The sequence below is a fragment of the Simochromis diagramma genome, unplaced genomic scaffold (assembly GCF_900408965.1).
Source record: "Simochromis diagramma unplaced genomic scaffold, fSimDia1.1 OVJJ01000676.1, whole genome shotgun sequence".
Lineage (NCBI taxonomy): Eukaryota > Metazoa > Chordata > Actinopteri > Cichliformes > Cichlidae > Simochromis > Simochromis diagramma.
The window spans coordinates 194619-209942 of NW_024387466.1; the positions used below are offsets into that span (position 1 = coordinate 194619).

At 43.2% G+C, this 15324-nt stretch overlaps 1 protein-coding gene across 1 annotated transcript in view; it reads left to right on the forward strand.

Annotated features, from left to right (window-relative positions):
- The window catches only part of LOC120723244 (E3 ubiquitin-protein ligase RNF43), a 103632-nt gene extending 89430 nt beyond the window's left edge, over positions 1-14202 (forward strand). The window contains exons 8-14 of the mRNA XM_040014584.1: positions 8292-8366; positions 8496-8627; positions 8781-8882; positions 8965-9135; positions 9230-9332; positions 9880-11382; positions 11504-14202. Coding sequence (XP_039870518.1) covers positions 8292-8366; positions 8496-8627; positions 8781-8882; positions 8965-9135; positions 9230-9332; positions 9880-11382; positions 11504-11529 — 2112 coding nt within the window. The 3' untranslated portion in view covers positions 11530-14202. The remainder of the gene's footprint in view (positions 1-8291; positions 8367-8495; positions 8628-8780; positions 8883-8964; positions 9136-9229; positions 9333-9879; positions 11383-11503) is intronic.
- Positions 14203-15324: the final 1122 nt, after the last annotated feature.

Sequence of the window (15324 nt, forward strand, 5' to 3'; positions counted from 1 at the left end):
TTTGTACTTCAGTCACACGTCTGGATATCAACACATAGAATCTGTAGGCAGGGGACAAGCTTTCTGGTGTCCCTTTGATTGCATGTAGGCAAGTAGTCCATGTGGAGAGCAAAGGAGGATTCGCATGTAACACAATAAAAAGTGTCATCTGCTTTTCAGTAGGTCTTTTTTTTTCTTCTTCTTTTTTTTTTTTTACCACTCTTCCTCCAGAGGCTAGGTGAACAGAGTAGCTGATCAGAATGAAATGGAGGCACAGCTCGTTTTTGTGAACAAACACAGGATCATAACTAAAATGTGATTTGCATTGATTTACAGTAGTTGACCACTACAGAATGTCATATGGTATTCATGTATTGTCGTAGTAAAATAAAAAAAGGTGCTTTTTTTTCAGCTTTTATTTGTACCTATGTTAACGTCATTTACAAGCAGTGTGTGTGTTCAGTTGTCACTGTGCTGCTTGTGTGTGTGTTTGCTCTGTAGAAAGACACGGCTTACTGCACAGCCTGTTCCAAGAATGAATTCCTGGAGGCTTACAAGAGCTGATGAATGAGATGGAGGGCTCAGGGCAGGAATGATGGGAGGGAGGCAGCTCTGCACTGTAGGAGGGGTGTCAGGCTCTCACTTACAGGCCTGATTAAATAACAGGATGCTTTATGAAAACAAGAACATTATCTGCCTCTTAAAAGGCCGGGAAAGGCCCTCTAATTGGCTTCCCCCGAGTCTCTGTGTTGCCGCCATCAGTAAGAGCTAGTCACCAAAGTTTTTTTTTAAAAAAAGACCTAGGACTTTTTTTCAACCTCCTCTGCACTCATCAGTACTATAGGAAGGAATTTATAAACATACCGCTATTGAGCCTGCAAAAAGAGTGTCTTTTTTCCACTGAAAGGGGGATTACAGCTAGATGAATCTCTGATTAAGTGCAATGCAAACAGTATGGAGATAGCGGCTCTTCTGTGGCATCAGAGGGCTTCTCATGTGGCAGGTTTCGCAGTTGAGGTTTACAAAAGGCCCCCCTAGATGTTTGGAGAAGAGCGAGAGGAAAGCATCAGAGGTGGGGTTTGGTATGTTTGTGCGTTCCCCGGTCTAGATCAGAAGAGTCCGCTCTTCCTCTTTACATCTCTCCACCTCCGTCAGCTAACCGATCTGGTTTACTTAATTATACTTATTACAGTCAAGTGCTGCTGTATATCATGATAGTTACAGCTGTAATTAATTTTTCATATGCTTGCGCTGCCTTAGTTAATTATAGTGACCTGTCAAATATAGTAGCACAGCCTATTACCAAAGATCAGACATATGTTTTAAAATGAATCAGAGGCCACATTTATGAATGCAGTTTTGTATGGATATAAGCATGTAAAAAAATGTTACTTAGCTGATGATTTAAGATTTTTTAATCTTTCCTGTTCATCAGCTGATGTTATACATCAAAATCAAACCAGTGTTCAGTGCTGTCCAACTTCATTAGCTTATTTTACAAAGTGTTGCAAAGCAGCGTGTGCAGAAAACTTGATGTGCATATTTTGCATGCTTGCAGATTTACCGCATGTGCAGTTTGGCAGCTGTTACACAGTGAAACCAAGATTTTGAAAAATATGTGATCCTTAAAAAAATATGGGAGCACAAATGGGGAAAAGTCGCTAATTGCTGCCCATCAAATCAATAAGAAAAAGTTGGGTTGGTTTTTTTGCTGTGATGCTGGATCATAATAAATAAGAACAGAAAATATCTAATAGAATGAGCTGCAGCCTTGCAATCACCCTTATCATGTAATGTAGCAAAATTTCATCTTTGCTGTCCCCTAGTGGTAGTGTAGAAATCCATGTAGGTTACGTGTGATTTGTTTTTTATTACTTCTTTCTTTTTTTACTGCATATTTCAAATGTGTATATGTATATACATTATGAATTGTGTGTTTTACCCTGAAAAGCTCGGGATCCTACCAGTGGTTAGTCAGGTGCTGGGATTACGCTTGCTTCAGTCAGATCAAATTAGAAGATCAGAAATGTTTGTTTCTCTTCTTCAAATCTGATGGTTGAACCAGGAGGTAGTTAGCAACTTATACAACAAAGTTTCTGTCATGGTAAATATTTTTCATTTAACACTGGAACTGAATAACTGATGTGACTGTGTTAATTACAAATGCTTGTTGCTTTCTCCCTGCTTTCATCTTCCATGCTTGCTCTCTCCTGGCTCTGCTTCTATATTTAGAGTACGGATATGTGAGTATCAGCCTAGAACTATTCTTCTGGAGCAGCACAGCTTATACTGGCTGGCTTTTCTACTTCTTGATACTCTAGCACACTGTTAACCCCCAACTAGACTTGTTGACTTTAAGGAGCAATCAGTGAGGGCACATAGTGGAGTCAGGCCTCGCGGCTCCATCATCGCTGCATTACTCTCGCTTGCCCCCGCCCCCACCACGGGCTTTGGGCTGCTTATTTCCTTTGATGTCTGCACGATGTGTTTAACAAGCGATAGCGTATCAGATGACACTTGTCCTCCTCTGTCACCTTGTGCTTTGCATTTCAAATGTGTGGAGTAGTTGCAGCTTGGGCGACTGCTAACAAGGGAGGGAGGCCCAGCCCGACCCTCAATGCTGAGAGCTCTCAAAATGACTGCTCCCACCTCAAAACAGGCAGATCAGGTTCATAACTTTTTCCAGCCTCTCTCCTCCGCATGAGAAAGGTGGCCAAGCCCTGGTTCTGGATTTAATGTCTCTGTGTGTGTGTGTGTGTGTGTGTGTGTGTGTGTGTGTGTGTGTGATTCAGGCCCACCCCCTCAGGCTTAATACTTTTCTTGAGAACACAGAATCCACTCACCTGCCCTGACATGCATGCCCCCCTCCCCCCTTCCCTCCATACAGTAGCCCCCCCACCCCACATCAAAGTGCCGGTGTGAGTAATGGATACCCAGCAGAGCCACACCCTTCCCTCCTCTGACTGACTCCACTGCTGGTTCAGTCAGTAGCGAGCACCCAGCAATCAGCTCACTCACACACAGACATGTTATTCACACACAATTAGACTTAAATACACAGCTCCAGAGTTATAGCTAAACAGTGTTTATAGCAAAGGTTGTGTAGTTCTGGTTCAATTTGATGTAGTTTACACAAAAGAAGTCACAGCAATGCAGTCGCTTAAGAATGCGGTGTGGACACTGGGAGTTTGGATAAATGGACTTGAAACAAGCGGAGCGAGCGCCCACATTGTTCTTATTTTTTGCTAGAATCTTCATTCATAGATGTTTTTGCCACACAGTTTGATTGAAGTACCAACCCCAGTTGGATTTTTATCAGGTTAAAATGATGAAAACACAGATACTGAGATCGTCCACATGCCCACAGTCACGTAGTCTGTGTCGTCTTTTTAACGTGCACTATGTAAACTGAACTCAGTGCTTATATCCGAAATGAAAGTTTATCCGATATTTCATTTTGTGCTCGTAATTCGGTCACAGGTAAAGCGTGCTTTTCTACAGTGCTGTTATTCAGAACAGGCCTCTGTTTTATCGACTGAGCCAAGCCAATGTAGCCAATGTAGATTTAAATGGGTCCAAACATGGGGAAAGTATTTCAGCTGCTAAATAAGTTAAAGAATCATCTGCTTGCCTGCCACGTGGCTGCCTACAGAGCTTTGTTATTAGCACAGGAGGGAAAAATACAGCCTATTTTTTACAATTTAGAATTCTCCTCAGGTACTTTACAGGTATTTTACACTTTACTGTTGTGGTCTTTTCCAGCTCCATATTTTTATTCTTGGCTTCTAGCTTTGTACCTGCAAATAGTCAGCTCTCAATGACATCACACAGAGCCAGGAACACACACAAAAAATGGCCTCATTATTTTGCACATTATGCCATGCTTGGTAGGAAAATCCACTGTCACACCATCCATGTGACATAAAATAACAAAACTCTTTAGGCCTATTAAAGGTTTTGAAGACTATCCCAAATCAGATGTCGATTTGAACACTGCACCTATAATAATCCCACCGCAGACTGCACCTGTTTTTCATGCAGTTTCGCCCCTTCTATCATCACCAGCCCCCGCCTCCGTCTGCTCCTCATTTAGCCGTGCGGCGTGTCCTGGTGCCTCAGTAATGGTTCCAGCGTGCCGGGCCGCTCAGGAGAAATGACAGAGCAGAGAGTCGGCCTCAGACCTGTAGGCCCAGAGCGCTGTACTCTGTCATTAGACACTTTAATGCAGCAGCACCACAGCTTGCCTCCTTCCTGGTTTATCTCGGGGGGGGTTTTCTTTCTTCTTTTAGCCCTTTCACTTTCACTCCTTATTGCGGGGTGTAATTTACTCATGTGCTGGACGCTGTGGAAAGCCATGCTGGGATGTTAGACCTATGGACAAGTCATAAAGTTGGGTTTAAACGGCGAATAAAGTTCAACATCAGCAGGTTTATAAAGCCTGAATAACTTTTTAAAAAAACTCTGAATCCAAAAGTCAAATGTTATAGAGTTCAAAACTCTGAGTTTAATCAAAGACATTCGACTAATACAGCAGATGTTCCTTTACAGACGAGACTGAATCTGTGTGTCTCAACATTCCCCTCTTCATTTTCTCTCCATTACGCTGACACATGGCTGCAGATGAATGGCATTACACCCAGCACAAACACTGAGACGTTTACAAGCAAAGAGATCGTGTCAGGCGACAGAAAAATCCTCAGCGCGGAGCTGAGGACATCAGAAGAGCATAGTTTGTTTCTGCTCCGTTGAAAACACGCTGTGATGCCAGGCCTGGCTTGCAGACAGTGCACTTCGTCTGGGATGTAAACAAAAACAGCAGGCCACCCACTGCTGGAGAGAGAAGATGACTGGCTCCAGCTGATGTTTACACACAATGAGCTGCAGTTAATATGGAGGTTAGATACGTGCCGCTCATAGTAAAGCGGGACATGCGCAGATTTTGGATTGGTTTGTTTGTGTGAGTCACTTTTTCCTGTTAGCTCCTCTCTTCTGCAACTTGAAGCCCACCTCATGTTGTATGATTGCAGCATTAAAGCATGTATTTATTTGCAGCTATGTATATTGTGTTTTCAGACAGTGTCGGAAAACCAGACTACAATTTATTAGGAGTAGGGATACATTGTTGGGAAAGTCTGGCCTAATATTATTAGAAGTGTTAAAAAATTATTTTTAAGACAAACTGATGTGATGAAACAGATCAATCTGACATCTGTAAATGTCACCTTATTTGCTGATGCCAGCAAGGCCAATATCGACATGAATGGTAGACCAAGGTATTGGTGCCTGATTACATACGCTTTCTTTTTCTTATCAGCTTCTCCAGTTCAGTTTTGTGGGGAGCTGCCACATATATTGTTTAATCCCTTATTAAAGGGATTGTGGTATAAAGTACTGGATACCAATATTTGGAAGGAATTTAAAGTACATTTTTTATTCTATACATAATGTGAGCACAAAAACAATTATGCTGTGCATTTGGAATGCTTGTGTTGCAAGCGGCACAGTGTAATCTGAAGCTTTACTCTTTAAATTACACTGTTAAATCACTGACACTACAGACCACTAATCAATACTACAGACATAGTAAAAAATCATCTGGTCCTCACCAGTTTCTAAAATTATTTAGATCTAATCCCAGTGGATTCCACTATTTTAACAAAACCCCCAGCAAAAATGCAGAAGCATTGTGTAGAAAACTAGCGTAAAGCTTATGGAGCCTCCCGTAGCAGCAATAGCTTGAAGTTATTTGAAATGATTTTCTGTATGATTTAATCAGTCTCTCACATCCTCGTGGAGAAATTTTGATCCACTCTCCTTTTACAGCACTGCTTCACTTCATTAAGGTTTACATATAAAAACATCACATAAGCGTTCAAGTTATAAACCTGTGCTTTTCATGCTGTGGAGATATGTGCTGTGAATAAAGAGCCTGCAGAACGAGCTCAGTAACCAGATTACATTTGCCTCTTTAGTTCTAGGTCGCTAGGGTTGAAAGCTTACCTTCATGACCTCACAGTGCCTCTCTCTGGCTACTCGCCCTCGGGTGTGTTTGTGTTTGTGACAGGAAGGCCCACATTACCTGCTGCCACTCCTCAGCGGCATCTCATCTGAAGTAATTACTCTCAATAAGACGCACCAAAAGCTTCACTCACACCCTTCGCCAACAATCCGTCATCGTTAGAAGTGGAAGCAGACTATTGTGCGGTCTGTTGTTTGTTAGTTTTTTCCCCGGTGACATCCCTGCTGTTTAACTCTGCAAACCACAGTCGTTGCTGCAATTGTTACAGCTCACATGCCAAATGGTGTGTAATCACGTGCCAAGTTGCACTTCTTGAGGATGGGTGTTTACCTAACTGCAGCCATGTCTGTTTCAGTTCCGATCATAACGAACGTGGAGATGTTGAAACACTTGCATTGCTAGTCCTCTCAACTGTCTCATTAGAAGCAGACAAGTGTTTTCATTTCACTGCGCCAATAAAGTTTAAATATATCTCATATTAATCATGTAACGAGATCCCTCTCGGCCCGCTTCTGGATCTGTAGCTCAGCAGCAGCTTGTGGTTTCGCGACCACACTGTGGTAACACCACTACTAATACTGAGATATAATAAGACCACAGCAGCAGTCATTTGTAGAGCATATTATGATATATTCCCTAACTGGCCATAGTTAGTCTGAAGTGTGTGTGTGTGTGTGTGTGTGTGTGTGTGTGTGTGTGTGTGTGTGTGTGTGTGTGTGTGTTGGACCACAAGAGTAGTCGTCCCTGCATTTATCACCACGATTAGAGGATATAAACGCTCATAGCGGTGTAGGGAACGTTTGAAGCCCAGGTGAAGCAAATTCCCACATGTCAAGAGTCCAGCTTTTTTTTCTTGCTTTCTTTTTTCCCCTCCTTCTGTGTGACCACACTACATTTAAGGCTGATGCATGTACTAAAATTACTGTTCAAAAATTGTAGCACCAGAGCTACAAGCTACTTGACCTATTTCTCAAATATAATTCTACATTAATGCTTTTTTTCTGTACACTCCTATTGTGCACACTCCTACCTGCACACCTTTGGTGCACCCGCTGCTATGAGGAAATAGGTGGAGGTGTGATAAGCGTCTTACATTTTGCTTATACATAATAAATGTCATGTGCTGACGCTCTCTTCTTTTGAAGTGTTGAGAAGAGATCAGGGCTGTTAGTTTATTTAAGAAGCTCTTCATTAACTTAATTAATAAATCAAGTGAGTCATGTTTTTCACTTGAATTTCTTTTGTTAATGTTTTGTGTGTCAGTGTGCGTGCTCCTTCCTGCTCTGGGACGGGGGCAGTAAGCTGGGAATCACTGTTGAAGGCTAGCCCGTGTCATTAGGTGTTTAAACTCATGTCTTGTCCTTATTAAGCATTGGCAGATGCCAAACACTTAAGAACATGTGATGAGACAGCTACTATTTGGCGATGGTGCAGAAAGCAATTCTTGGCTTTTGTAGTGGAGCAATTAGATTAAAAAGGCAAAATTTAGAGGGGTATAGAAATTCAGGCTCAGAGAGCAGGCCTGACATGCACAGGACGATATAAGGCAAACCCAGCTCTGAGGACTTAGAACCTGGTCAGTAGCTCGGGTAGTATAGTACTCACGTGAGCACACGTATGGTTTAAAACAGTTTCACCGACTGCAATTTTCTTGACTGATTCTACAATAATAAAGGGAAACCCCCAACAGTACTTGACAAGCACTTGGTGACAGTGGGAAGACAAAACTCCCTTTTAACGGGAAGAGACCTTCAGCAGAACCAGGCTCAGGGAGGGGCAGCTATCTGCCATCAGTTAAGGGTGAGGACTATAGTTTTAAAAGATGTGTTACTAGCAATATTAAATTACTAAGTTAACAGCGAGCCACAGATTCGACAACACTTGTTCTAGGGCATAGGAAGCTCTTTTTTTGTTTTTGGTTTGTTTGTTTCTTTGTTTTTTGGGTAATCAATCTGTAGACAATCAGCAATATATACACCTGCCAAAGTACTCCAGACCTGCTTTGTAGTACTTTCTAATACAATTTCTAATAATCATGGCACAGACAGATTGCACTATAGCTACACTTTAGCTGGCAGTCAGACAAAATAATGCCTTCATGTTCACCATTAACACACTTGTAGTCTGTGTTTGGCTTCTGGAGTCAGCTAGAGCTCACTTTGTCTATGAGGCCTGAGTCTCATGACATGACTGCCACCCAGTGATGGTTTAAGACACTGACAGTCCACTGTATATATGGCCTCTGAAGAACTCACACTGACACACTGCTGTCTCCCTGTTCTGTCCCCTTCAGGCTCGCATGGCACTGGATAAAGGAGCCCAAGCGGTGATCTTTGATATCAGAAACGATGCCAGTGCTGCTGCTGAGGTGAGTGTTCAGACCCTGCTAAAGCTAGAGTTGCCAATAAAAAAAAGCATGCTGAAGTTTCACATTCAGTATGATGTTTCTGTCTCCTCCTGCTTTGTTTACTATCATATTTTTGTAACACACACACAGCTGCAAGAAGTAGACTCCCTTCCCCGTCCAGTTGTGCTGGTGGAGGATAATAATGCTAAGGAGCTGATGGATTTGGTCAACAAGAACGAGGAAGCCAAAGTTGTCATTGAGATCAAGATGGAGCCAAAATGGGTAAGCATGCTGGAACAAGCCGGATGCTTTCTGCAAAGCTGTGTAAATCTAAAAATTTCAATTGTCTTAGTTAAGAGGCAACTTTTTATCTATTTATGTCTTTTTAATATGAATCTAGCAAGCGTATAGTGCAATCTTCTTTTCCCTTTTCAGCCACATTATGATGTTGGCATCCTGCTCACCATTGTCCTGGCTATTCTCACCATCATCCTGATCTTTGCTTTCCGCTACAAGTGCAAGTCCAACAGAACTTTGGTGAGTGACAGCAGTGTTGGTAGGAAAGCCCACTAAAATGGATTCAAAGGTTTACCTAACGCTCCTCCTCTTGTGCATGCAGGACTCCGTCCATCAGCAGACCATGCGGGCTATTAGTCAACTGGAGATCAAAATCTACAGCTCTCAGGGCTGCTCGGGCTCGCAGCGCCACCGTGCAGCCTGGGGTTCGGCCAGCAGCTCCAACTCGAGCCCCGTCTGTGCCATCTGCCTGGAAGAGTTCCAGGACGGGCAGGTAAGAGGAGAGGGTGAGGGTGCACATTTCAGCTGTAGATTTAAGCATCGCTTTTCAGTTGGACATTCTAAGAACCACCTCCTTTTCGTCCCAGCTTCTGAGGATCATTTCCTGTGCTCATGAGTTCCATAAAGACTGTGTTGACCCGTGGCTGCTGCAGCACCGCACCTGCCCGCTCTGCATGCACAACATCATGGGTGAGGACGAGCACATTTCTAGTTGTTTTTTGGTGAAGCTGCTGCAGAAACTGATGGTTTTCTTTGACTTTACAAGACAAAGTTTAACTGACCACTCTAAAGCATCCATCCATCCATTCTCTTCCGCTTATTCTTGTCAGGGTCATGGGGGTCTGGAGCCTATCACAGCTCTCTTAAGGCGAGAGGCAGGGTACACCCCGGACAGTTCACCAGTCTAACACATAGAGACAGACAACCATTTGCACTCACATTCACACCTACAGGCAATTTAGAGTTACCACTTAACCTAACCCCACTAACTGCATGTCTTTGGACTGTGGGAGGAAGCCAGCGTACCCGGAGAGAACCCACACAAACACAGGGAGAACATGCAAACTACACAGAAAGAGCCTGGCCTGATGGTGGAATTTTGTGATCCAGATCTTAAATCTAAAGCCTGATTTTTTTTTTTTAAATATTTTTTGCATATCATAAATTTAACATTCTTCTTAATAAGTGCTATATTTGACAGTAATTGCTTTATTTTACCTTCTGCTTTGGTTCACAGGGCCGGAGCGGCAGTCCCAGAGGAACAGACTCCAGCAGAACACAGAGCAAAGCCAGAGCTTCTTACATCCTCAGCCTTACAGCAGTCCCCACAACCATCCCTACCCCCAGCATGCTATCCCCTTCTCTATGAGGCCCCACTATCCTCGTGGACCCTCTGGACCTTATCCCAATCTGGGCCACTATAGTGGCTCCTCTCCCATGGAGACTCAGACTGTACGTTTCCTCACCAGCAGGCCGTTGGGCTCAGCCTGTGGGTACCACCTTCCCACGGAGGTTCCCGGGAGGCCCCACAGGATTGGCGGTAACTGTAGGACCTCCACCCACCACTACACCCCCCGCCGGTCCTGCTATAATTACCGCTCATCCTGCCCAGGCCAGCGCAGCGCATCCAGCTCAAGACTGCACCACACGGTCATGCCACAGACCCGTGGGGCACCTGCCCACAGCCGGCAGGACGAGGGAAGCTGCTCGGGTGGCAGTTACCGTACGGAGCGCAGCGGATACTTAGCTGACGGACCAGCGAGCGACTCCAGCTCAGGGCCGTGCCACGGCTCATCCAGTGACTCAGTTCTCAACTGTACTGATGTGTCCCTGCAGGGAGTTTATGGCAGCTGGTCCACCTTCCGTAGCTCTCTGAGCAGTGACTATGACCCGTTTGTTTATTGTGGACCAGGTCCCGGACATGCGCCCCGCAGGAACAGCCTGGAGGCTGGTGCCCAGGCCCGGCCCAGGTCCCTGGATTCTGTGGTGAACAAAGCAGGCTGCCCTGAAGAACAGCCACAGACTGTATTCAGCCACATCCACTACCACCGTCACAGACACCACCACTATGAGGAGGGGGAGCACAGCCAGGGTGCGAGCAGAGGTTCAGACGAGGAGCAGGTGGCCGCCACTGCCACAGCTGCACCTGCTGTTCCTGTCCCGGACAAAGACTCAACCGTGTCCCCTCCTAAGCACAGCCCCTGCCACTGCCCCAAAGCAAACTCCACTGATCGGCCTAGCCCAGGGCCTGAGTGTCCAGACCACGACGCCGGCAGCGCTGCAGGACCTCCTGTGCTTATGTCCCCAATCTCCTTACAACTCCAGCCCCACTGCTGCCACCAGGGACACGGACACCCTCCTGCTCCTCTCGGGAGAGTGGGAGGATGTGTGCTTGAAGGACCCTCTGTTCGCTTCCATCAGAATATGGATCTGCAGGATGACCGCAGCATCCACATCCACTATGGTCAGGGCCCGGGCTTCTGCTGCTCTCCTCCTGAGCTGCACCCCACCTTGCTCCCTGTGCCCCTCATTCTGGACTCTGGTGGGATGGAGGACTGGCCTTGCTGTGCTGGGGCCCATGTTGTGTGGCAAAAACGGGTGCAGCAGGCCCACTCAGAGCCTCAGCTCCTGGGGCCTGGGACCTCTATGGACAGGCCACCCTGTAGGTTCCATCAGGGGCCTGCTGCTGAGTGCAACACAGACATTTGTTTATACTGCCAATCATTACAACACAATCAGGGTGGGTGTCACTTCTTTGTCATAAATGCCATTGCTAGCTGTGTGGTCTCAAACTAAAGCCTCTTTGTTTACTGTGTTTATCATCATAGAATGAACTAGAGCTTTTTTGTGTGTGTCCACAGGATCAGAAGAGGAGTCTGGAGTGTGAGAACGTATTGCATCCCCATTATCACACTGCTACACAGGAGCCAGACTGGACAAGCCTCTCATTGGCTCTCGTGTCTTCCACAGATGTCTTTCCACCAGCAGTGCCTTCACACAGATGATTCCCCAAGCTCAAACAATCAAATGATCGTCACTATTAAAAGTGCAATTAAGTGAAATTTTAGAGTCATTCTCAACCCTCTATGATATTTAATAGCAAAATATACTAAAAGGAATATGTGAAGATGAGGAAAAAAAGTTCATATAGCACAGGGGAAACGCCCTTCTTCTGTGCATTTACTCCTTATCACCTCGTAGGAAGAACGCCCATGCTATCACAAGTTCCCATGCTCCTTGGTGACAGCTATCGAATGGTCCTTGCTGAAGGTGTTGAGCCCTCGTGAAGTGAGACTCTGTCTCTGCAGCGTGTCCCAAACTCTCTTCTCTCACATAATAACTTGATTTATCTTAGAGGTACTTCATTTTCACTTCTTCGTCTTCCTTTGCTGAGTCCAGTCTCAGCTTGAGAGATGCTTTTCTCTCCAGCCTACCTCAGCTCAGATTTCTTAACACGCCTCAAACACGAGGTCCTTAAAGGTACTGCTGTAGTGATTTTATTTTTCCTTTTTATGTCACGACCATGTAGCTCCCACAAACTCAACAAAATCTCTCTGCAGTCTGACCTGTCCAAACAGAGAGGAAAGGTTGATGCTCAGCCCCTCAAGCAAATGAGCATTCACTGAGGTTGCTGAGCTTTGCATGGGCCTTTTGTTTTCACTATTACAAATATGGCAGCTGTATTTTTTCTTCTTTTTATTTCATCTGTCAAAATGAATAGATTTGACTGAATTATGTTATCGTCATTACAAGCTATCGTCTTGGTATTGTCATTTGTTTTGCCAGTGGTTACATCACGTTTGACCTCAGTGCTGTTAAACCCCCTGATCTGTGCACAGTGAACAGGCCTCAGCAGAAGGACGGTCATCTGCTGCTTTAAACTCATCACAATGTTGTAGCGTTCTCCACAGAGCTCATACTCTCCACTTGTCTTCCAGCACCTAAAGCTGTAGAAATATGCCTTAATAACTAGGTATCAGTGTAACTGGAGTAAAGCCATGCTAGATACACCTAGCAGTCCTGAACATCATAAGGAGCCCCAGTGTCCTTCTTTTGCTTTCCCAATGTGTAGATCCTGAGGAATGTCTCAGGAGCAATCAGACACTGGAGAAAAATCAAAATAAAATGCCCAAAGCGGTAAAATAATGTTTTTTTTTGTTGTTTTAAATGTGCATTGCCAATCTGTGCCAATCATGAAGAAAGTGCCACCTCAAATCATAAGACATCCACGCTGTGCTGAACACTTGATAGAATTAACTTTTAAACCTTTGTTACCTTGGTTTCCCATCTATCCTCCACAGGCTGTATCTAAAAAATGGGCATAGCCCATGTGGAAGTGCCTTAAACCTTTTTGTAATGGCCACACATCCATCTTTTATGTAAAGCCTATTCTAGCCACTCTGATAGATAACAGTTGGCCTGACGCTATCAAAAACAATGACCTGCTTCTTTTCTAATTAACCACAGGCTTCTTGTTGTTGTACCAGACTAGAAAATCTGAGATCAGAGCAGTAGAAATTGTGTTTTAGAGTGGAATTCCTCTCAAGGCTCAGCGAAAATGTGAAAGGATTTTACCTGCAGTCAGACTGCAGACTGAGCAGAGAAAGCATGGACATTGGCCATGTAACCAGTAGCACTTACTAAACTCTTACCGGTGCCTTATTCATATAAACAGGAACACACTAAGCTCTTACCTGTCTAACCAAAGAGGCAACTTCTTGAACACAGTGAACTCTTAATATGTTGTGCCTTTCTTTTCTGTTTTTTTTCTGCTCCCACCCATCTTTTGGATCCCACTGTGTGCTCCCACTGACAAGAGAGGACATGCTAGAATAGAAGTGGAAATTATTTTTGGAAGCTTTTTTTTTTTTGGCCTGCGGTCCCTCGTACCAATACCTCACTTTGAATGTGTCAACTCAGTGTCCTTTAGCTAAAGCATCAGGGTTTCCTTTTTCTGTCCAAATGGTCCCAGAGACTGAGATGGAAATGACTGAATGATAAGCAGCACTTTGGCTCAAGTAAATTTTATAGAAAAAGAAAAAAAAACAACATAAAACTTTATATAGTATTAATGGAAAGTAAGCCCGGAACCGTCAGCACATGGGAAAAAAATTGCATTAAGTGATGCCACACAATATCTAGTGTGATTTCATCCTGTTCAAGATCTTTCTCTTTGTGTCATTTATGTGTTTGTATGTTTTTTTTATGTTTTGCAAGAATAATGAGCTGAAACTGCCTTTTCTAATAGAGTGGGGAAAAAAAGAAAGTCCCTCCAGAACTTTAAGGGATATGTCAGTATATTTTGGATACTTTGTGTATAAAAAAGCGAACAACAAAAACAAAAATGAAATAGTGTTGTATTTTATATATAATAGAACATTTCAATATAGTGACATGTCACTAATATATTTATTTACTAATATATTTATCCATTTTGCCCAGGTTTGAAAGTGGTTTCTGTATAGACTGAATGTTCCTATATGGAAACTGACCGGTGCCATCACAGATGTATCAACCTGTCTTCATTCCAATTATATGCAAATAAATTATTTTGAAATAAGTCCTCACTGCTCAATTCATTATTTTGTTATTCTTGTTTTGCTTGATATTGCTGTGCAATACTCCAGATTTTGGTATTGATTTGATACCAAGTAATTACAGGGCCAGTTTTGCTGATGCTGATACTGATACTCTCATTGTTAACCTATAAGGGGTTCGGTAGGGGAGAGCAGTGTGTTGTGATTTATGGGATGATTCATCATGAACTTGGCAAATTCTGAACACAGTTTAATGACCACTAAAGGATACGATATGATATTTATTTATCATATTTATCATTTATCTTCTTTCTTTATTTCATTTCTTCTTTTTTTTTCTTTTTTTTTTTTTTTACAAATGATATAGTGCTTATATTTATGCCTGGCCTGTATTATTATCATTTAAGGTACCCTACCTTCCAAGTTAAAATAAGCCCCCAAAACTAACATTAACAAACATATACATTTCATCCAGCTAGGGTTACAGAAAAGCAGTTAGCATAAAAGCTAACTTATTTTGAAATGGCTCAGCAGTGATCGCACAGTGTTTCTGCTAGCTACAGCTGTCTCACTCAGAAAAGTTGTAATGGAAGAAATGCATGGAAATATTTTGCAGCAGCAAAGTTGGTGGTAGTGATGTAACTTCTAGGAGAGAAGGCATTTAAAACTTTATTTGTGAGTAACTTTTAAATAATCTTTTTATCAGATTTGACCGGACACTCAGTTTAGGCAGTTTTTTTTTTGTGTTAAGTTACAAGATAATGCTCCATAGTGTCCAGATGTGTTTCAGTTTGGTTTCAAATTGGAGTTGCTTGGGGAGTTGAACAGGAGGGGATTAAAAAAATGTTCACACTGAATTTAAATTAATTTAAATATGATGCACACAGCAATGCATTAAGCCAGTACTCTGGCTTTTTTGGACCCTGGCTGCTTAAATGCATTTTCAGTCCAGCCATTGGACGTGACTATTTTCACTGACTCACAGTATGAATCATTTAATCATAAAAAAGGCGCTTTATCCAAAAAATTAACCAGTGTTTTATCTACACATTTCAAACTGTAATTTTAGTAGCTTTATTACGAGCCTGTTGCAAAAACACATCATTTGTTCTTATGTCTTTAGTTGAGTTTATGAAAACTGCCAA